The 24,547-nt window shown below is 41.8% G+C and overlaps 1 protein-coding gene across 2 annotated transcripts in view; it reads right to left on the reverse strand.

Annotated features, from left to right (window-relative positions):
• slc35f4 (solute carrier family 35 member F4) overlaps positions 1-7,570 on the reverse strand; it is a 218,450-nt gene extending 210,880 nt beyond the window's left edge. For both annotated transcript variants that reach the window (XM_080202761.1, XM_080202763.1), the window contains exon 1: positions 7,375-7,570. In XM_080202761.1, the coding sequence (XP_080058887.1) occupies positions 7,375-7,570 (196 nt within the window). The remainder of the gene's footprint in view (positions 1-7,374) is intronic.
• Between the last annotated feature and the right edge of the window lie 16,977 nt (positions 7,571-24,547).

Raw genomic sequence — 24,547 nt, forward strand, 5'->3', positions numbered from 1 at the left:
CATATCTCTCTCATAATGTAAATATATTTCTTAAGTTGTGAAGGTACTGTGCTTTTTGAACCTGTTGAGTGACATTAGGAGATACCACAATGATAAAAACTAGCTCCAAGTATAAATCTCACCAGTAAAGTAAAAATGTGTATGAATCTCTGAAGAAGCATTCAGTTAAAGGTCCTCTGGAAAATATAAGTTTCTCCTGGCATGGGAGACATAGACATTGAGGGCATCTGATTTGGTTGGATAATATCATAGTTTATACAATAAGCAAAAGATTAACAATGTAATAGTTATGAGTTCAAAGTTGTGTAATAGAATTAAATAAATTTAGTGATTGTGGGCCAGTAGCAAGAAAAATTAAAAATGTACATTAATATAATCTTTAGTGTAATGTAATCATAAATGCTTCAAATTGTCATAGAAAATCAGTTGAATGACTAATGCTTTGCAGGGAAATGAGTCTATCATTCTTACCTGGTCTGGGCTGATCAAGCAAGAAAATTGACTGTTACTGTCCCTGGAAATAGCTGAATATGGAAACAATGTCTATGGAGGTCAGTAATATGGAATCTTGTGCTGCAGTGGGTAACCCAGAAGCTCTGGGTCCATGTTCCACTCGAGACTTGATGGCCAAAGGAAAGTACATTCATAATTAACCCAAAGAAATTGACTGTCAACTTGTAAAACCTTCTAACATACACTGATGGCAGATGGAAAGAGTGAGAGGGATTCCTGGTCAGCCATGTGATAGAAAGAAAATTAAAGCCTCTACTATCAACATTCATAGTTCTGGAGTACAACACGTATGGCAACGAACATGCTGTCATAGCAACTTAGACCCCTTTAGAAGCCAGTTGGTTGGGATTTGGTCGCTGTTGCAACCGGGGTGAATTCGGGACTTATCTCTTTGCACTACTAATTGTGGTGAGTCACGGTGCTGTGGGTCAGACCTGCCTTTGGGCAGAAAACTGAAGAAGAGTAATAAATCAGGCATTATATCAAGATAGGATGGAAACAATTTCAGCCTAGTCAACACCATAATTCCCCCCCACCCCGCTTGAATCTGGGAACTGGTGCCCAAGTTGGGAAATGAGTCAAGCAATAACCTGATACACTTCTATTCACAAAATCATATCTTTAACTCAATTGGATTCTCCAACCACCATCTTCTATTTATATCCTGTCCTACAGATCAGACCCACTGGAAGTTGAACTCAGAGATATTGATTGGTGAGAATGTTCCTCAGTCTTCCACATTGATTCTGAACCCAATGAAATCCCCTACTAATTAACAATTACCACTTTCCTCCTCAAATAATAGGTTTGTGCTCCTCCAGATGGACCATTTCTTGGCAGAAGCTCTAAGCAAACAAGAGCACAAAATATTTTTATAGAACATAGAACATAGAACACTACAGCACAAACAGGCCCTTCGGCCCACAAGTTGCGCCGATCACATCATCACCCACCAACCTACAGACCTATCTATAACCCTCAATCTCATTAAACCCCATATACTCATCCAGAAGTCTTTTAAAAGACCCCAGCGAGTTCGCCTCCACCACCACTGACGGCAGCCGATTCCATTCACTCACCACCCTCTGAGTGAAAAACTTACCCCTAACATCACTTCTGAACCTCCCTCCCCGCACCTTAAATCTGTGTCCTCTCGTAGCGACCATTTCAAACCGGGGAAATAGCCTCTGAGAGTCCACCCTATCTATTCCTCTCAACATTTTGTAAACTTCTATCAGGTCGCCTCTCAACCTTCGTCTCTCCAGGGAAAAGAGTCCCAGCTCCCTCAACCTAACTTCATAAGGCATGCCTCCCAGTCCAGGCAACATCCTTGTAAATCTCCTCTGCACCCTTTCAATAGCTTCTACATCTTTCCTATAGTGAGGCGACCAGAACTGCGCACAATACTCCAAATGAGGCCTGACAAGGGTCTTATAAAGTTCCAGCATTACCTCCCGACTCCTAAACTCAATCCCTCGATTAATGAAGGCCAGTACACCATACGCCTTCTTGACCACCTCCTCCACCTGCGAGGCCGATTTAAGAGTCCTGTGGACCCGGACCCCAAGATCCTTCTGCTCCTCAACACTACTCAGACTTCTGCCCTTGATAGTGTACTCGTTCATCCCGTTGGTTCTGCCAAAATGGACGACTACACATTTATCCGCGTTGAAGTCCATCTGCCACTTCTCCGCCCGGTCCTGCATCCTATCTATGTCCTGCTGCAACTTTTGCCATCCTTCCAGATCATCCACAACACCACCGACCTTCGTGTCATCAGCGAACTTACTTACCCATCCCTCCACTTCCTCATCCAGGTCATTTATGAAAATGACAAACAACAAGGGTCCCAGAACAGATCCTTGAGGCACTCCACTGGTGACTGACCTCCATTCAGAAAAAGCCCCATCCACAACCACTCTCTGCCTTCTGCAGGCAAGCCAGTTCTGGATCCACAAGGCCAAAGGCCCTTGGATCCCATGCCCTCTCACCTTCTCAAGAAGTCTTGCATGGGGGACCTTATCAAACGCCTTGCTGAAGTCCATGTACACTACGTCCACGGCACTTCCTTCGTCAATGTGTTCAGTCACATTATCGAAGAACTCAACTAGGCTTGTAAGGCACGACCTGCCCTTGACAAATCCATGCTGACTATTCCTGATCATGTCAAACCTCTCCAAATGTTCGTAAATCTTGTCCCTCAGAAGCCTCTCCATCAGCTTACCAACCACTGAGGTCAGACTCACCGGTCGGTAATTTCCCGGGCTATCTCTGTTCCCTTTCTTAAAAATAGGAACTACATCCGCAATCCTCCAATCCTCTGGAACCTCTCCCGTCTCCATTGACGACGCAAAGATCATCGCCAGGGGCTCTGCAATCTCTTCCCTCGCCTCCCACAGTATCCTGGGGTACATCCCATCTGGTCCCGGCGACTTATCTACCTTGATAGAATTCAAAAGTTCCAACACATCCTCCTCCTTAATATTCACATACTCAATCCTTTCCATCTGCTGCACATCCATAACAAAATCTCCCAGATCGGCTTCCACCGTGAATACTGAGGCGAAGTACTCGTTAAGCACCTCCGCCATTTCTTCTGGTTCCACACAAACCTTTCCCCCCTCACCTTTTATAGGTCCTATCCCTTCTCTTCTTATCCTTTTACCTTTCACATATTTATAGAAGGCCTTGGGATTCTCCTTAATCTTACCCGCCAAGGTCTTCTCATGACCCCTTCTGGCTCTCCTAATTTCCCTTTTAAGTTCCCTCCTACAGTCCTTATACTCCTCAAGATCTTTAACATCTCCTAATTCCCTGAACCTCTTGTACACCTTCCTTTTCTTCCTGACTAGGTTCAACACATCCTTTGTGCACCACGGTTCCCTCGACCCACCAAAACCCCCTCGTCTCATCGGAACGTTGTCATTCAGAGCTCCAGACACACATTCCTTGAATATCTGCCACCTTCCTTCGGTACTTTTCCCTAAGAACGCCTCCTTCCAGTTTATTTGTCCAAGTAACTTCCTGACTTCTTCGTATCTCCCCTTACCCCAGACAAACACCTTCCTAGCCTTGTGGTAGGAGATGTCCATCAGCAAAAGTGGCTCACTAAATTGTGAAGAGCACAGTTGCCAGACTAGGACTGTGGCATAGGCTGAGGGAACTAACATAGGAAAGTAACCTACTTAACCTCACCCTTAATTATTTACCACAGACTTAGTGTTAAGTTAGCAAAAGATTAATGGCCAACAAGTTAGTAATTAGAGGTTAGCACATCACTGGGTGCCTATTAAGTGGCCGCAACCTATGGCCATAATAATCTGAAAAAATTTGAGCAAACTCAGACCTGGTTAGTATTTGGATGGGAGACGGTACAGTCAGCTTTTGCAGGCAGCAGAGGTTGCTCACATCACCACTGTTTGCATTCACTGTCACACAATTGATATTCCAGCCACCTCCACACCCTACCTTGTTCACACTCTGATCTTTCTATCCTTGTCCTGTTACAGTGTTCCAATAAAGCACAACACTAGCTTGGAACAGATGGGGAATAGCATTCATCTTTTGACAGGCCAGGTTACAGCCTTTTGAACTCAATATTGTGTTCAACAATTTTAGATAATGAACTCTGTCTCAATTTTATTTCATTTTTCTTTGTTGGTTTGATTTTTTTTCTCACTTCCATTTTCTTTGTTTTTGGGCAGCACCAGTTCAGGATATTGTCATTCACGCATTCTTCAGTCACAACTTTTGTTTCTTTATTACTTCTATTATCACTGCCTTTGTTTTTGTACTACGGAGCTTTTTGTCACTCAATCACAGACCTCCCCTTTTGATCTTTTCTCACCCTTTTTCTTCCCCCCTCCCCCCACACAAAATCCACTGTCACCTTTTCAGGGCAACCTTGCCAGTTTTGCTCATGACCTGACAGTGCACTAAAAACAAATTGAAGCCATTGACAACATAAATAGAGGCCTGGAGTCGTGACATGGTTCTTCGAGTCTCCAACTGTAAATTCAGCGGTACATCAGCAGAAACCCTAGAGAAACATTGTAAATAAATATCCCTGTCATTTCTCTCCAAAGTTTCAACCAAACTTGGAGTAGGAGATTTAGAAACCATTGCAACAAAACCCAGTATTTAGCTGATGGGTCATGTTGAACTCAGTCTAATCATTTAATCTGGGGATGGTGAAGGTGGAAATCTGGAAATGCTAGCTTTTCAGAGGTCAACCTCTTGTGTAGGAGTGAAAATCAATTATTTGCAGGCCTTCAAGAAATCTTCAGATAAAGTGCTGGGAAAATAAGTTAATCAACTGCATTGATTTAGGACCACCAGCAGTTTGCCTCATTGTTATTTTCCCTGCTCTTTTAATTCTCCCCAATAGTTAACAGTTTTCAAGATTCAGCTTTTTCAATCTCCTTTATAATAATACTGAAAACTTCAATCAAGTCCCCTCAAAGTCTTTACCCAAGGCAAACAAGCCAATATTCTTAACATCCTGAGAATTTAACATTTATTATTCATCTTTACATTTTCTCAAGATTTTTCCCTGCATATGGTACTCCAGAATCTCAACAATGCTTTACAAAACTACATTACATAACTTAATGTTCTAAAGTAAATTTAATCATGTATATAATGTAAAAATGTATGGAAATAATTGAGAGAGATGCACTGACAATGCCACACAGAAAGCCAATATCATAAAGAACACATTGATCACAGAACTTAAGGAAATGATGCATAAGGGAAGATTTACTACCTTGAACTGGCTAAGCGGACATATGACAGAAGTGTTTAAATGATGGCATGTTTGGACAAATCGGATCCAAGTAAGCTTTACTGTTGTACACAGAATGTAAACACAAGGGCTAACATTTAGAAATTAAGAACAACAGAAAAATGCAGGAGTAATTTATTTTCAATCAGAGGATGACAAATATGTGGTACAGTTTACCAACAATAGGAGAAACAAAGCCAGGTTTTGTCCACAAATGGATTCAGTGTGAATAGGTGGTCTGGATGGGTTGAAAGTCTCCCCTGGCTGACACTGTTGTTATGTTACTAAGAATGTGAGAAATTGGATGATTTACCACATTTCAATAGGTTTAATAACCTTACTGGAAACAACGTGAACAATTCCTCTGGGCTATTGTATTTCACATTGTAATATTCATGTTAAATATGTTGTCTAACTCTTGACAATTAGGTCACCCTTAAGTAAAATAATCAGCGATTAAATTGAAGGAGCAGAGATGATCTAAAGGACATAGCAACTTTCTCCCAATCTCGGGTCGGGTAACAGCTTGTAGCCATCATAGTCTGAACTAGAACCCTTGGAAAATATTCATTGATTTAAAATAAATACAATCCCTTCTCAGTATTCCATACTACTGTACGATTTATGGATAGAGACACTTGTGTAAATAAAACATTAAGTAATGGAAGTATCACAGCTGACCGATTACCCTATATAGCTGCAGTTACAGGTTGTTTTCGGTTTTTTTGTTAACATCCCAGTGTAATTGATTGCGAGCCAGGCGCCACTAAAGTCAATGTTAGCGAACGGCAGCCCCGGTAGAATTGTGTAGCACACTGTTAGATGTCGCATTGATAAACATATGCCCGCAATACTGTCAGAAAAGTACATAAGGGAGAAGGGAATATGTTTAAGATAGATGAGGGGGTAGAATGTGAAGAGGCTTGTGTGGAGCAGAAACACGGCAGTATATTCTATGGTATTGCACAGATCACCACCTAACCTCTAAGGGTTGGCGGTACAGTGCCCAGTGCTGAATGGGTATCCTGCTAACTGGACTTGGGTCATTCATTTCACACCGCGCACTGGGTTCCCCCACAATATTTCCCAAAAAAGGCAGAACCCTTTATTCTTTGCACTGCCCCGCCCCCTTGCCTTGAAAATATTGTATCGAAACAAAACCTTCATTGCGTTGGGAACCAATTATCCGTTTACTGAACATCATTCTCGAGTAGATGCAGCATTGCAATCACCATCAATCGTGACACTGGCCGTAACAATATCAGTGGAGAGATCACATCGTGATGGAAGCCCAAGATTTGGAGCAACATGAGTCCTTTATATACCTCGAATATTTTTGTGAGCCGTCAGTTTGTCCTAAGTTTCACCTCAATTGGGTAAGCCAAGTTAAAGGCTATCTCGGTCCATTGTTAGTTTCACAATCCTATCGTAACATTGCTGCAATCCATTTCAATCCCATCTCCAGTTAACAGATCCTCAAGGCTCTCCCATGCCTGCAATTTCTATTTACACACCGGTTTCACAGAATGGTCGTTACACTGGCCATGGGTTGTCACACAAATAAATATCCTGGACTGCCAGTCAAACCCAAAGAGAAAAACTAATTGGCAGCAAAATAAAAAAAAGTTTCGCATTTTAATGATGTAAAAGAGGATTTTCTAATGGAGAACGAACTCTCCATAAAACAGAGGGGACATTTCATCAGCACCTTAAACCCCTTCCGAATGGAGCAATCAACCTGTGATATGCACGGAGATCACCTAATTGATCTGGTTACTAGGAGATGCTGGGTTATATCCCCACATCCCCAAAAACATACACAATAACCACAAAACATACAGAAACTCAATAGGGACTTGAGAGTTGCAAACGATTTGAAATTGCAATTGCGCGACGAATTGCATTCCTTAAGTTTTAGAGTAAATGCAATTCTTGGCAGATAATCTGATTTAAAACAAATTAGCTGGGTAGTGCAAAACTTCAGAATAATCGCCACTGGAAACTCTGTTAGTGAAGAAGCTGCCTTCCCACTTTCACAACGTTAACCAGGAGTTTGGATGTTAAAAGCTTTCACTTACTTTGATGACTCGAATATCCCGGGTAATAGCCATAATATCCCGTGATCCGTAAGATCCTGTCTTCGATGGTGGAAACCCCGTTGGAAGCAGCCTTGACGTCCATAAAGGATCGGGAACACTGCTGGTCTTCAGAGGACGAAGGAGAGAGATACTTGAGCTGGCTGAGATGCAGACTTATGTCCGACAATCTCCGCATGGTTTTGTTAGTGAGCAGGGAGCTGGATTCCGTCAGTCACTGCTGTCGGAAAGATCAACTACCTCCCCCCCCCACCCCTCCAAGACTCTCCACTACAACACTGTCACATCTAGGGGGCAGCCCTGCATTCACCTACCAAACTCAGTGCAGTGTCCCACACCACTGACAGCAGCAGATTTTGTATACAGAGTCAAGAGGAAAACACTGAGCTACAATATGGACACACAGATTGTGTGTGTCTTTTTGTGTCTGGAAAATTAATAACTGGTTGCTTTTCTTTTTAAACGTGAGTTGCATCGAAGATCTGCGTCAGACATCTCTCGCTGTGAAGAACAGCCTTTGCACCAAACCGCCCCCTCTACAAACACACACACACACACACACAGGCAGACTCCGTCCTCGGCAAATAGCGTTCTGCCCTTTGGGGGAAAGCCTTAGCTCATTGCTGGAAGTAATGCAGAATGCAATGGTTTGAAATGCTGCCTTTATTTCACTCTGGGCTCTATTTGATATTGGAAACCTCTAATCCGGAAATTACAATGTGTTTTAATTCGGTTTTAAAAGTTTTTCTCAATTCGAATCAAGATTTTTGAGCCAAATTATGTGTTATAAGATTAGTCACTCCTGTCCGAGCAACAAATCCAGTTCATAACCGCAAGCAACCATCTAGTGGGACTAGTTATGGGATTTATAATCGGTTGAGGTGAAGACAATAATAAAGCGTACTAAAAAGTTAATAGGATAATAAAAATTGTGCATCAGTGACTAATGTCTGTAGCAATTACAGTCTGAATGTTCATATGCTGTACATAATGAGCTAATTGTAACACAAGATTAAATAACTTGTATAAAATCCATTGGTGATCATATTTAGAATACTTCTTACCCTGGTTCGCTTGTTTAAACTATTAATAGAAGATTCATATCACTTGTGCTATTCATTGTTTCCTGCAAAATTCGTTTTAATCAGTATAATTAATTAATATACTTTTCAACATTGACTGTCCAGGTACAAAGTGAAAATAACATTTATAAGCTACAGTTTATAACAAAAGGAAATGCAGACATTGTCAATGGTTGGTTTCATTGCGTTGCTGTTGTAACCCCCACTAAACAGCTTCAGAATGAGTAACTTGGCTCAGACTAAAAACAATTAATCTGGACTAGAACTGTGATATGTGAAATAAATAACATCACAAAGATTGTCCATTACCAGAGCCTGACCTACTAGAACGGAAGCCCTTAAAAATCTCCAGATTAGTTCCCAAAGCATCTCTGGGAAGAGAAAGAGCAATCAACCTATATTTATAGGACTTGCGCTTTTATAAAGGAAATAATAGACCACTGAAGGCATTGGTTGAGTTGGAATTTCAAATTACCTCAGATGAAGCCGATATTTTCAATTTGAAGAAGGGGAGTAGTTAATCTCTCCCTTTGAATCAGAAAAAAAATTATATTTTAAATTCAGTAATATAAATAGCTCTGGTGTCAGGTTAATTGAAAAGAAAATGAAGCATTGTGCAAGTGCATTCTATAGCATTCATTGACTATTTATTTTGCTCTACTGAAGGAGTTAAACACCACCATTGCTTTCTTGTAGCACAAGTCAGAGATGGCTAGTTCCTAATGAATGTTTTAATCCACTGCACTGCAGTAATGAAGGTAAGATAATGAGCTGAAGCAGCCTGGAAAATATGTTTGACACAAAGAAACTGCTAAGTTTGAAATTTTAAAGCATAATCCCAACGTCTTAAGAAAATACGAGTGTTTTTTTTTGCTTAACAGAACAAACCTAAATCTGAAGAGTGTAAAATGTAGCGTAATCAATAAACATAGAGTGACAACCAAAGAACGACAATAGGCTCAACACTGAATAAAAAACATATTTTGTGTTCAAATACCACTAACTTATATAACATCTTTGAAAATTATATTATGGAGTAGCCTAAGTTTCCCATTGCCATTTTGACTTGGCAGTTATCCTTCTGCCACTGTTATGCCTTTACATTTGATTAAAATTCAGACCTCTTTTGATGGCTATCCTCTATCTCCCTTTGTAGCATTTTTAAAATTCTGCTTCCCAAAACTCCTTAGTTTGCTTAATGTATTGCATTGTTAATCTTTTTTTTTACAGTTGCAGACTTGTGTTAGATTGCCTTGAAATCTGGAGGTTAAGAGATGCTTTGAGGGTGACAGATGGAGCAGATAGACAAACTCATTCCACAGGATGGGGACTGGAAGACAAAGGGGCATAATCTAAAAATTAAAGTCAAGACTGAATTTATGAAATACTTCTATGCACAAAGGATGATAGAGATTTTGAACTCTTTTCCACAAACAGCAATTGATACTAGACCAATTGTAAATTTTAAATCTGTGATTGATATATTTATGTTAGCCAAAGGTATTGTTAGGATAGGGATGGAAGCAGTGTGTAATGTATCTAGCCCTACTACTGTGCAAGTTGCATCATTAGCATAAAAGCTTAATTCACTCACCAAAACGACCAATTATTTATCTTTGCTACTGTTAGACTGCAGAATAAAAGACTTTAACCAGGCTTCTTTTAAGAAACTCAGAATGATTGATTTATTATAAAACAAAACTACTTTTTTAAAACAAGGTGCAAGAACTGGTTAAGACACAATTGTACTCTGGAATACCCGTAACGTATTCTTATACTACTCCACATACACACAAGCAAATTGCGTCTTCGCAGAGATGGGCTTTGATGAATAAGCTTTATAAAATAAAGGATAATGTTCTCAGGGTTTTGAGACCGTCGATCTGGAGCTCCCTCATGTGAAGATGGACTGCTGGTCTCAGTACATGTCTGGAAGTTCTCACCAACAGAGCTTTGACAAGTAGAATATAGAACTGGATCAATTTTTCTTGCCTCAGCTTTTTAGATTCCCAAATGCAGACAAGTTATACCCAGATGAGAACTCTCTGGTCACAGATTGATAATCGCACTTGGAATTTCAGGCAAGGCAGGGAGAGATTGGGTTAGGATTGCCTTCCTTCTCAGCTTATTCCTCAAGGCACACTGATTTCAAAAACAACAGGTCCAAAACTTGAAACTTGTCTCTATCAAGTGATTTCCAGTAAATCTCTAGATTTTACCTTTGCGAGTTTTTTTCCCCATCAATTAAAGTGATTGCAGCTCAAAACAAATAGCTCTTTCCCCTCAAGTACCAGGCAGATCAGGTGATTTCTTAGAAAATGCATACTTGTTGATGGTCTCTAAAAACTGCAAGTCAGCATCCAGTGTCTAGATCATGTAATGTCTTTCCGTATTTAAAAAAAAAGTTTTGAAAGATATTATTCTAACTATATTAAGGGATATGGGGCAAATTTTGTTATGCAAACCCCCATGATCTCATTGATGGTGGAACAGCTTTGAGGGCTGGATGCCTTAACCTGTTCCTACTCATATAGGTCACTATCATTAGAAAATCATATTCCAAGTAAGGCTGTGTTAGTCATTTGGTATGTGGAGCTGTTTCCATTGGTTACCTTCTTCGCTATCGATTGCAGTTTGAGCAAAAGCATTTACTCCAATATACTATGTGAAATTGATTGACTTTAGTTCATTTCATCTCAGGAGGAAGGTGAATAACCATAGATAAAATTACAGAGATAAAACTTTGAAAATTGCCCTATTCTTTAAAGATAACTAAAATAAAACTGTAGGGCATAAATTTAATTGCTGACACTCCTGTACAATACTGATAGTAAGCTACATGAGTAGGAACAGATTTAGGCTATCCAGTCCTCGATTTGGTCTTCAATGAGATCATGGGTGTTTGCATGCCAAAATTTGCCCCATATCCCTTAATATTAAAATAATATCTTCCAAAACAATGTGTCATTTTTTTGGATGAGGCGTTAAACCAAGTCCCTTTCTGCCCTCTCAGCTGACCATAAAATTATCCAGTAGCACTACTTCAAAGACTTGTATCCTGACCAATATTTATTCTTTAACCATACTGCCAAAAACAGATTATCTAGGCTGTTGTTTGTCAGGCCATTGCTGTGCCCAAGTTCACTTCTCTGTCTCCCTCATTTAAAAAGTGTAAAACAGTTCCTGCAAAGCACTGTGAGATGTTCTGAAGCAATAACAGGTGTCTCATAAATGCAAGTGTTTCTTTCTTCATTTGTATTCTAGAGGAAATATCTTTAAGGTAGAGATCAATTTCAAGAAGTGTCAAGGAAAGTAACACAAAATAAATCTCCAACTCATTGCAATTGCTTCTAACATTGGCAGGGTAAGGGATTTCAAGGAACTGCGGTGTCATCTTGTGTCCTATTCATAGATCGCTACAACAAAATAACTTTTTAAATGACTTCTCAACTCTGTGATTGAGTCCTCCCTGAAACACATTGATTTACTCTTTGTGGTGAAACAAGCAATACTTCAACACTTCTGCATAGAATTTTATTTGTGCTTGCGTTAAAACGAGCAAATCTGCTGACCTACTACCAAGGCAGCATGTGGATGCATTAAGCCAATGTTCCAGCTGTTTCCATAATAATTGCATAAGGGGATGATTTTACTCAGATCCGTAATGCAGCTGTGGCATGGCAATCTATTTCTCATACTCAGTGCTCATTTTTCTCAAATTGCTCTCATAATTAAAAATATTAAACTTGCAATTCGACTGAGATAAACTTGGGGACCCCTGAGTGTACTCCATAATAAATTTCTCCTATACTTTGATGTAATTGTTAAACAGGCTTCTTGAGTGTTAAGTGGGTGCTACCAACTGAAAAATTAAGCAGAGTCCAGTATAATGTTTGCTAATTTTCCTCTGGTGCTTACAAGGGTAATTGTGATCTGTTCATGAATTGTCTGCTAGACTGTGGGCTGAAGTATGCAATTGAGGTTAACAATTCTGCCAATTTAATGCCATTTCCATCATCCATCCATGCAAACTGGGGTATTGGTAGATACTAGGTCATTACAAAAGCATGTTCACAAGCCCTGTAAAAAGATTGCAAAATATCAGAATATTACTGAACCATTTTGTTTTAACTGTGTTCTTTTATCTTATTGGTTTTTAGGAGCCTCTGCATCAATTCTCATTTTGCCTTATTTTGTCCACAATAGTCACATCTTCCGACATGATTTCTCTATGCCGGTGTTTTCGGAATAAGGAAGAACAGAACAATTATCGAGATGTCACGCTACATTAGAGGAGCTCTGCATGAACTCACTGCGGTATCTGCGTACCAGAATCTAGGGAAAAAGACATATATATCAGTGTCATATATCAGCATTAGCTGGGTCTGGATGCTATGATTCACAAAAGGCAACATGGCAGAGTTATACTGTATTCTGTAACTGACTGCCGTCACCAATTCCTTTTCACAGGCATGGTTGTACAGTGATGAGCAAGGCCACAGTATACAAAATCTTTATGCATTAATGCATTGGAAATCAGTTCAGCTCCCACTGGACAAATAACAGGAATAAATAACCACTTGTCACCAGATGGGTGAAACAACTGTCTGATGCCTCATTTACCTGAGCAATTTCATCCCCTTTTTGCATACAAAACTGAGGATTGAGTCACCCTATGGCGGTCGGATTTCCAAATTGCATCATGTGGTATTACATCTAGTGCAATGTCGCCATATATGTGTCTCAGGAAGAATTCCATTCCCTGAATATTTATAATTGCACCAGATTACATATATCAAACCTTTAATTGATATTTTCACTTTGAGGTAATTCACCACCCCAACAAAGAATTGCCAACAAAAGTTGCTTTGGAACCAAAATTATCTTCTGGAGTCTTAGCCTTTGTCACCTATGTCACATCCAAAAAACATGCTGGTTAGGTGCATTGGCCATGTTAAATCCGCCCTCAATGTACCCAAACAGGTGCCAGCACGTGGCAACTAGGGGATTTTCACAGTAGCTTCATTGTAGTGTTAATGTAAGCCTACCTGTGACACTAGCAAGTGAACTTAAACTTAAAAAACTTAAAAACCTGTGTGGTGTCAGAGAACACTCCATAGAACAGTACAGCACAGGAACAGGCCCTTTGGCCCACAATGTTATGCCGAACATAACACCAAATTAAACGAGTCCCTTCTGCCTGCCCTTGGTTCAGTGGAGGTATAATGAGGTGCTGACACTCAGCAGAGTAATCATGAAACTCATTATTGGCATGGGATTCATGTATCAGGACAGATTATGGGGCCATCTATACTATAACTCAGTGCAACTTTTAAGCGATGTGTGTGTTGAATGCTGCATAGATTCGTCGGTAAAGAGGTGGTATCATGGAGACTCTGCTGAAGAAAAATGAACAGATACATAAAGGATCTTTAAGAACATTAGAAGTAGAAGCAAGAATATTTGCTCAGATTTGTTGTGATGGTTGGATTTCCACTATCACAGGAGAGTGTTAGAAAGACAGATATTTCCCTTCTCACTGAATCAAGGTATAGGGGAGAAGTGAGTGAGAAAGTGAATTAAGTTTGATGATCATATTGAAAATCAGAGTAGACTCAGGGTGGCCTATGATTTGCTCCTACTCACATTTATGTCTTATGTTCTAATGTCCTTGATTGCATATATGTGGCACCTTCAGATCAACCTGAGGTGTTCAGGAATCACAAGGGATTTCACTCCTTCAACATTTAACTTGTTTGGGACCACCAAAAAGTTATCATGCATGTCTGTGCAAGATATCCTGGGCACAGTCAGAATGCACTCATTTTTTGGCAGTTATATTTCCCACAGGTTTTTACAACTACACAAATCCTTCTTAGAAACAAGCTACCCTCTGAGAACCTGTTTGAGGACTCTTATGAGGAACCCTACCTCAAAAGAATGCAGAGAAGAAGCACAACAGGGACCACATCACCATGTGTTAATGATGGAACAAGCCATTAAGTTGCTGAAGATGCAATTCAAGTAAGGATTGAGGGAGGCCAATCTTCAACATGCCCATCGAGAATCTCTAGAATGATTGTGATCTGCTGTACCGTATACATAACACTACAGAAAGATTTGGAGTTGCAGGAAGAGACAAAGTGCAGAACAATCAGCAACCTCCTTCAAAGTGGAAGAGAAGGAATCTGAAACCAAAGAGAAAATACTGGAAAATCTCAGCAGGTCTGGCAGGATCTGTAAGGAGAGAAAAGAGCTGACGTTTTGAGTTCAGGTGATGCTTTGTCAAAGCTCAAAGGCATAGAAAGTGGGAGATATTTATACTGTAGGTTGAGGGAATGAAAGATGAGTCCTAGCCACAGAGACCAGGAGGAAAGGCTACTATTGGCTGTCCATAGAGAGAATAAAGGATGTGAATAGACAAACAGCAGAGAAGCTGAAATTGGAGTAAGCAGTGACGAATGAAGATGTGTGTGGAGTTGGGGGGTGGTGGTTGCGGGGTAATGGGTAGGAGAGAGATAAAATTTAGAAAAAGGAGCGAAGGAATCTGAGTTGGCCCATATGCCTGCTGCCATTCATTGAGCTGGCAGAGCAACTGATTGCTGTTGCAGAGTGCGCAGCCATCCCTTCCACCTCCCCGTTTTCTGCCCTCCCGCCAATCACCATACAGCGTGTGCATCGGTTCCCTACCCCCCACAGAAATCCCACCCCCAGTCTGGTTCTGCCCCCAGTAAACCCCACCCTCCTCAGGCCCCATCCCCTTGGCACTGTCAGAGTGCCAGGCTGGCACTGCCCATATGGCAACACGTTTGCCCCCAATCTCCCAGAAGGGCCTCAATGGCCTCCAGTTCTATCAGCATGGCCATCACAACAGGTCCACATTGAAGGTGGACCATACGAGATCCTCTCTGAGAAGAAGATTCCCTGGTGAGGCCACTGAGGCAAATGAGCCCAGACAATTCAAATTCTATTTAAATTAGGCTTTAAATAAATTTAAATAATATATTCAGCCTCACGCCCTTCCCAGGCACGAAGCTGAATGCACCAGATATCCAGTGCCGGTAAGATTGTAAGAGGTAAGAAATCAGGTGCAAACCTGATTTCCCAGCTCTCTTGCAATCTTACCAGCTCACCCTGCCTATCAGCCAGTGGGGTAGAAACATAGAATCATACAATTCTTATAGTGTAGAAGGAGGCCATTCAACCCATTGAGTGTTCACCGACAACAATCCCATCCAGGCCCTATTCCATAACCCCATGTATTTACTCTGCTAAATCTCCCTGACACTAGGGTCAATTTGGCATAGCCAATCAACCTAACCCACACATCTTTGGATTGTGGGAGGAAGCAAGAGAATCCAGTGGAAACCCACGTAGACACAGGGAGAATGTGCAAACTCCACACTGACAGTGACCAGAGGCCGGAATTGAACCCGGGTCCTGGCACTGTGAAGCAGCAGTGCTATCCCCTGTTCCACTGTGTTGGACATGTGGCCATGGAATGGTAAGATTACCCCCTTTATCATTCTCATCAACTCATTATAATTCCACATGTGAAAGCTTTGCATTGTCAACAGGCTTAGCTGCTTGTTCTCCCTGCTCTGGCAGTTGCAATACTCGTGGGTTTGGAGCCAATGGGCCAGTGCCAAATATGTACTACCTGCATCTGTACAGCTTTGGACTGGAGACAGCAGCTGGGACTCTAAGTGAGGAGTTTGGGGCAAAGGAAAAGAAGGCACTGATATGTGCCTTCTCATCATCTTCATTTCGCAGTCTATTTACACCTCCCTGCTAGCCAAGTACATTTTTATTCATTCTTGGGATTAATTCTTGACACCTTTGGCAAAGCCAGCATTTATTGCTCATCCTAATTGTACTGGAACATGTGATGATGAGCCGCCTATAACTGAATGGACTTATAAGCCATTTCAGAAGCAGTTAAGGGTCACTCACATTACTTTTGACCTGGAGTCATATACTGACTATACTAGGTGAAGATGACAGATTTTGTCTCCTGAGCTATATTAGTGATCCAGGTGGATATTTTTGTCAATACATTAGTTTGATGATCAGTATGGTGGCACATCAGTGAGGTACTGGGCCATGATGGTATGGCTATTCTCCATCCTGTGTAAAATGGCAAACTGAATGTAGTTGCAGGGCATTGGTCAGGGCCAGCATACATATGGTTGCCTGCCACATCTGATTCTTCATGTAGTTGGCTTATCTTTCTATCAAAGTATCATGGCACTCATGCTAGAGATGGACTTGTCCAAGTCCTGTCCAAGGATGGGAACTGCCTATTGAATGGCTGACAGAAGCTCTCTCTTGTTGCGCCAAAAGGTCCTTTTTTAAAGCCAGCAGACCACATCTTAGAGTGTTCTGCATCCTCCAAAGGGCCCCCTTCGGCTGTCTCTGTCTCTAGCATCTGCTCCAGCTCACAGATGATGTGCTCCATCCATTGTGACAACCCAGACAGTTCTACTGCAGTACCCACTGGGGTGTAGGTATATCAGTGCTCCACTTTGGAGGGTATGCATGAGTCATGTTATGGTTCCCCTCAGGGTGCCCATCCTCCTCTGAATCTTCTTTGGCCTCTTCTTGCTCCAGCTCCTCCATCACACCTAAAGGACCTATAGGAGATGTAAGGCATTCATTAGAACTGACAATGAAAAAGTTTAAGTCTATGTTATGCTGTTCTTGACATTTCAGGTGATGGTGACAGCAATTCAACATGAGTGATAGTTAAGTGCCAAGTGGCAGTGCATCATTTACTGCTGTCAGTGGGTCTCTGGGCCATCCTCACCTCTACATTGACAATGTCTACTGTCTGTGGCCACCTTGCCAATCCCCAGGCTGTCCTCCTCTGCTGTGGTCAGAATTACAATGACTGGAGATCCACCTTTGATTCTCTGATTCTCCCTCAAGTTCTGTGCTTCCTTTGGCAATGAGAGAAAGCACAGAGAAATGCAACATGCTGAGGACGAAATGAGAACATTTGTGGATGATATCTGCAAAGGATGGCTATGGGATGGCAGTGGAATCTGTATGTGAGTGTTGTCTGTTCTGATGGAGATTGAAGGAGGTGTCTGAAGAGAAATGAGTGAATGAAGTTGCAAGATGTGTTGTTCTCAGATGTGCTGTGTAAGGGAATGCTGTGGAAGTCAAAGAGTGGGTGCTTGTGCCTGAAAGTTGTCCAATTGAGCTCAGTTAACTTTTTGACAAGGCAACCATGCCCATGAACAACACTTCTGCTGCTCACAATCAGTAGGGTTTTATGGCCTCACTTGGATGAGACCAGAAATTCCCGCCTGAGGTCAACAGAGATTTCCGTTGTTGGACCCTCACCCACCACGGAATCGGAGTGGGTGAGGTGGTAGAGTTCTGGCCGTATCCTCTGCTCAGGGTGGTCATTCTTCCAATCTTATACCAAACAGTCCAGTTTTTGGATGGCCTGGCCCCTCATTGACATAATGTGTGTGGCTGATTGAGAGATGCGACACAAATCCCCCCACTGAGCCCTGAAAAGAACTAATGTTATATATGATGTTACTGTGCCCTTGGAGAGCCCTAGGCTCCTGCAACACAGGACCTCAGGCATTCAGAGGTAGTTGGATGAATTGTCTATATACTCTAGCCACTGGGTAATGGTGTTATTGACATGCCCTCCTGCCCTGCCAACACCACCTGCTAACCCCACCCTCCCAGCAGGCGCTGCATCAACTGAGCCTGTGCCTCTCCTCTTAAAGTTGTCTGCATTCACCTGGTCTACTGTCCCTCGCTGCTTTCTTCCTCTTCAGAGGAGGTCCCACCAGCAGAATATACTATCCCCAATGGATCAGATGCAGAGGATCAATGCCTTGCAAATGAGGGATCACTGTGCTCCAATTCTCAGGGAAAACGTTCCTGGGAAGTTCTCAAATGCTGAAAGGCTGACTTCAAATACTTAAGAATAACTACGAAACTCAAGGAAAACTCTATACACATTTAGCTATGAACTCTCCATCACAGAGAAACTGCTACTGCTCTGGGGACTTTTATCCTGTCTTTGGATGAGGAAATACAAAAAATGTGATGAGTGACTACGCATTATGCACATATAACAAGCTGAAAATCACACGGGCAACGTGAAATCACAATTTGTTAGACTGTTCATGGCCTTAGTTGGCCCTTTAATTGTTTACGGGAATGCATCTGATTCACGCACATACCTGCCGACCTCAAAATCTCATGCATGCACAATGACGTCAAAAACCATACCTGATGTCTTCTCACGCAATTTCACATACTTCCAGGTCGGGCACATGCCCACTCAAATAGCGTAAAGTATGGCCCTTAAGCATACAAGTTAAACATAATTTCTCTTTTATAAAACCATGTTGACCCTGCCTAATCATATAATGATTTTCTAAATGCCATGTTACTTCCTTGATAATAGTTTCCACCATTTTTCCAATAACCAACATTGTGCTAATCGGCTGTGGTTCTGTTTTCTCTCTTATTCCTTTCTTGAATAACAGTATTAGATTTGCTCCTTTAATCTAATACTACCCTTAATCTCTTTATTTGGGACTGTTTTAGCATCTAGGAAATTTTTAAAAATCAAAACCACTGCATGTTTATCATTTCTAACATTTCCTTATTCCCCACGGTAATTTGTCCTGTCTCAGCCTCTAAAGGACCCACAGTTACTTTTCCTACTCTCTTTTTGGACACTTGTACAAGATCTTACAATCTGTTTTTATTTTTTGCTTGTTTAATATCACATTCTATTTTCTTGTTCTTAATCAATTTTTTTGGTCATCTTTTGCTGGTTTCTAATACTGACCTAGTCTTTAGGTTTTACTGCCTTCTTGGTAGGAGTAGAAGCCTTTTCCTTTAATCTAATATTACCCTTAGCCTCTTTAGTTCAACATGGATAGATGACCTTTCCTGTGTAGTTTTATTTCTGATTGAGAATTCTGAAATATTTATTTCGACCATCATACCTTTATATCTAATTTACCAGTCTAACTTAACCTACTTTCCCTAGGATGGCTCGGCTGGTGCTTGAGTAAGTTGCCACATGGGTGTGGACAGATCAGAGGAAAGGGTGCTGGACTAATCATTCGATGAATCTTAGGAAGGTGCTGGCTGACTCGCAAATCAGCAGATGTGTGAGCAATAGTAGCATGACTTACAAGTCATAAGAGTGCCTGCCAACAAAAAATCTCACCATTGTGTAAATTCTAAATGCCATTAGCAATCCAAATCTGGCAGCCCTTCTGCAGCTTTTCCCTCGCACACAGACAGTCTGTATGTCTGTGCAGAAGTTCCAAAGCTTCGTTCTCATGTTCGAGGAGCCTGATGTTTATCGTTCCCGAAGTCATTCACATAAATGATCTTCTACTTCTGACTGCTTTTCCATTGCAAAGATTTAGGCACTGACTAATTCACAATGTGCTTTCACCCAGGTGTCGGCAGACATCTCAGTGTGAATACGTTATCAAGTGCAGGTAATGCAGCAGTCTATTCTTTTCTCAAATATTGCAGAAAATGTGACCTGCTGTGCTTGTGGCATTTTTATTACTGCAGCTAGCCCTTATTTTCCCTCCCTCTCAGTGGCAGAACAGCAGTCACACTGAGATTCTCATCATTGTCCCACTTTGCATAATCAATTATCACTCCCCATCCCCTGCCCCAACACCACTCACCCACTCATTCCATTCCCCCACGTCCCACCCTTGCTACCCGGGCAAGGAAAATGCAATCATGATGTTCTGAAAATGCCCCTTAAATTGTACACCAGAAGTTAACATTAACCAAGTGCTTCTTCTAATGCAAAGTGAATAGAAATAGGGCCTTATTAACATCCCCATTTAATCTAGGCTGTAAATCATTTAGTGAACAATTATTGAAATAGGATTGATGCTTTATATTGTTGTCACTGGAGGGTCCAGTCCATGAGGAGCTGCTATTTTGAGACCTGAGCATAGGAATAATTATTCTGTCTGCCAAAATGTTGAGTGAATCTGAAGTTCACAAGACACTGCAGTCACTAATCTTGCTGGAACTGTAGAAAAATTCAATACCATTACACCAGCAAGAAGAATTGCATTCATTGTCAGGAATGCATATCAAGAAGGGATGCGTGAGTTGTGTGTCTAATGAGATCCGATTAATATTTATGCTCCGTGGTTAGACCAGTTTCAATGCATAAATATTATATTACATGGCACACTGTGAAAAATCAATTAAATCATTCTTTATTTCAATAAATTTCATCTAATGAAATGATGTGGAAAAAAAGTTGCATTTAGGAGTAACCAAATACTCTTTCACCACGAAGGCTTCCAGATCTGTTTTAAAGGGCACAGTGCAAAGACACATATTCTGCTTTGTCACACAACTCACATTGAATTAAATGTTGATGTACCTACATTGTGAATACCATATGCTAAGTATATTCAGTATAAAACTACCTCACAATCAACAAATGAGAACGTATTTGTGTTTTAGTGGTTTTTCAACTGATTTCATCTTGCATGTAAAAAGATGGTATTTTGTATTCCATTACAAAATAATTTCAAATAATCATTCAAAACATTAGTGTTGGTTAAAGCACCAGCCAAGTCATCCTCCTCAGGATTCTGTAACTTTCTATTCTGTAGTTTCCCATCATTTGCTATTCTCCACCATAAGACACTCCAAGATATATGCACCACCTTCCATTATCAATAGTCACTGGATGCTTTGATTTTTTTACTTCTAATGAGTTCATTTACTTCTGATACAAATGGCCAACTTTGAACATAATTTTGATAAACGAAGACTTTCTGCCCTTCTTTAAGCAGTAAATAGGATGCCAATCCCAATGCCACCCCTATGCATCCACCTTCTCACTGAGTTCTCCTTAAAGCCAACTCCAGCGTTGAAAACTCAAACATACTGGAATGACACTGCAACTCTTCTGCACCTTAGAATGAAATTACTGAGATGTAGAAGTACATATGATTTCAGTGAACCTCTTGTCATTTTATAATCTGCAGATTAGACTTGGTTGATTGAATGTCACAATAAATTAATAAAGATGAGAAATAGAAAGCAATTATGATTTTTCTATATATACCTCATTGCAATCCAACATTATGCGTGTTTTGAGAATGTAAGTTTTTTTCAATTTAACTTGGTCTCCAAAATGGGATTCCATATTTTATCCTTTGCTTTAAGTTAAGAGAAAAGGAAGTCTTGAATTTATATAGCACCTTTCACGACAACTGGATTTCCCAAATGCTTTACAGACAATGAATTACTCATGATGCACAGTCACGGTTGTAATGTGGAAAATATGGCAGCCAATTTACACAGTAAGTTCCCAAAAATAGCAAAGTGATGATAACCAGATAATCTGCTTTTGCAATGAGAAATCGGGATTGACCAGGGCACTGAGGAAAACTCCTCTTCGAAAAAGCACTGTTGAATAATATGTACAATTATGCAAATCCTTAAATATATGTCACTGCTACACTGTCAGTGGAGCTGGCTTTCAGATGGGACACCATCCCATCTCACAAATATAAAGATCCCATAATATGATTTCCAGTGGATCACTAAACATTACTAAAGCAGATTAACTAACCATTATCTCGTTGCAGTTAATCGGTGCATTGGCTGCTGTGCATCTTACATTACAGCAGTGACTGTTCAAGTATCTGATTGGCTATTAACCTCCATGGGACATCCTGAATTTATATCAGTCTCAATATAAATGCAAGTGCTTTCTTTATATATTTTCATAATCTACAAAGTGTTAAAGAGCTTTATTATCAGGAAACTGTCACATTACTATTCATGTTCGTCTCCATCTTTCCAAAAGAAAACATTTGTTGCTAAGCATTTGGCAAAGTGCTTTGGGAGTAAAGATGTTAACACACACCGAGTGGAATGCTATTTGTATTAGCAGAAATAATGGGCGGAATTCTCCCAAAAAAGTACTAAGTGTTGAATTCACAGGAAAACTAGAGTGATTCACGTTGTTTTTTTCAGTGGGAGTTCACACTAGAACCTCCCACACTCTGTGCAATGCAGAGGCCACCTGTGTAAAATCTCATTAGATTCAGGGGACCAGGCCCATTCACCTCGAGAGGCTGAAACCAGCAGCCTCTGCGTATGCGCAATGGCCCCAAACTTTCAGCCTCCCATTTGCTGGCCAGCTCAATCACTGGCCAGCCCGGGCGCCCTGTAGTGCTGCCCCCCAATCCCCCCACGGCCCGATCGCGGATCCCCCGACCATTCCTGGCCGCCCTGTCGCAGACCACCCGATCTCCAGCCCCACTCCACCTCCCACAGTGCCAATCCTTCCCATTCCTCCACCCCCAAAATGCAGACATCCTTACAGGCAGAACCCGCCCCAGGCAGACCCCCCAGGCAAGTGCCGCCCCTCCCCTCCAACCTGCTTGATCACTGGCCTCTGTCCTGCCCCCATCAATCCCAATGCAGAGTGGCAGTGGGACCCCCACTGATTGACCCGACCCCACACCATCAGGCCCCACTCCAATAGACCCAAGCCCTTTGGCACTGTCCAATGCCCAACGGGCAGTGCCAAGGTGCCCCCTGGGCATGGACACTTTGCCTGTTGAGCAGTGCTGGGGCAGAGGCTGGCACTGCAGGGTGCCCATGCCCAGTAGGCACCACTCCCTTTCCCCCGATCCCCCTGCGCCCCCCTTCACTCCAGAGGGGTCGGGCCAAAAATGGGGAGCTACTCTAAACCCCACTGGAGTGATACACTGTGGCTGGGTGGGAGAGGCCAATGGGGCTGAAGAGTTCGGTCCTGGGCCCGCTAATAGCATTTAAATGATGTTGAAAATATCATTTAAATGTTAGCCCTGCCTCTTCGTCAATTTCCACTGGGAAATAAGAACATAAGAAATAGGAGCAGGGGTAGGCTAACTAGCCCTTCGAGCCTGCCCCGCCATTCAATAAGATCGTGGCTGATCTGTCGTGGCTCAGTTCCACATTCCCGCCCTCTCCCCATAACCCTTAATCCCCTTGCCTATCAAAAACCTATCAACCCGCGTCTTAAAAATATTTAGTGAGGCAGCCTCCACCACCTCAACTGGCAGAGAATTCCAGAGATTCACCACCCTTTGAGTGAAGAAGTTCCTCCTCAACTCAGTTCTAAACCGCCCCCCCTTTATCTTGAGGCTGTGCCCCCTAGTCCTACTGTCTTTTCTGAGCGGGAAGAGCCTCTCCACCTCTATCCTATCCATCCCATTCATCATCTTATACGTCTCAATGAGATCTCCCCTCATTCTTCTAAACTCTAACGAGTACAAGCCTAGTTTATTCAGCCTCTCCTCATGGCTCAACCCCCTCAACTCCAGTATCAGCCTAGTAAACCTCCTCTGCACTCCCTCCAAGGCCAAAATATCCTTGCGTAAGTGCGGCGACCAAAACTGCACACAGTACTCCAGCTGCGGCCTCACCAATGCCCTATACAGCCGCAGCAAGACCTCCCTACTTTTATATTCAATCCCCCTCGCTATGAAGGCCAGCATTCCATTAGCCTTCCTGACCACCTGCTGCACCTGCAGGCTGGGTTTTTGCAACTCATGCACAAGGGCCCCGAGGTCCCTCTGCACCATCGCCTGTTGTAGTTTTTCGCCCCGTAAGTAATATCTGGCACTGGGAGATGCTAGCGGGGCACAAGTGCTCATGGGAATCCTGTGAATCGGCCCCGTGCAATTCTCCCAGCCCACTGTGCTAAAAAATTAGGGCAGTGGGATGGGAGAATCACCCCCAATCTCTGTGAGCTAAATTGGTAAATGAATCAATTTGGTTCCAGTTTAATTCCTGGAAGAAAAATTAATGAAATGGTAGATCTTCTCTCATAAGGTGATGTATTTAGTAACATATAATACTATGATGCTATGAATTACAGGTTGTTCAATATGTTCCCTCAGTAGCAAAAGTTACCATTTGAATTTCATTTTGTTAGCAAGACAGTCTCCCAGATTAGGAAAGCAACCACTGGAGGCAACCACAGAGGTGGAGAGACTCTTCCCGCTCAGAAAGGATAGTAGGACGAGGGGGCA

Source organism: Carcharhinus amblyrhynchos, chromosome 14 (genome assembly GCF_965287045.1).
Source record: "Carcharhinus amblyrhynchos chromosome 14, sCarAmb.v2.hapA, whole genome shotgun sequence".
Lineage (NCBI taxonomy): Eukaryota > Metazoa > Chordata > Chondrichthyes > Carcharhiniformes > Carcharhinidae > Carcharhinus > Carcharhinus amblyrhynchos.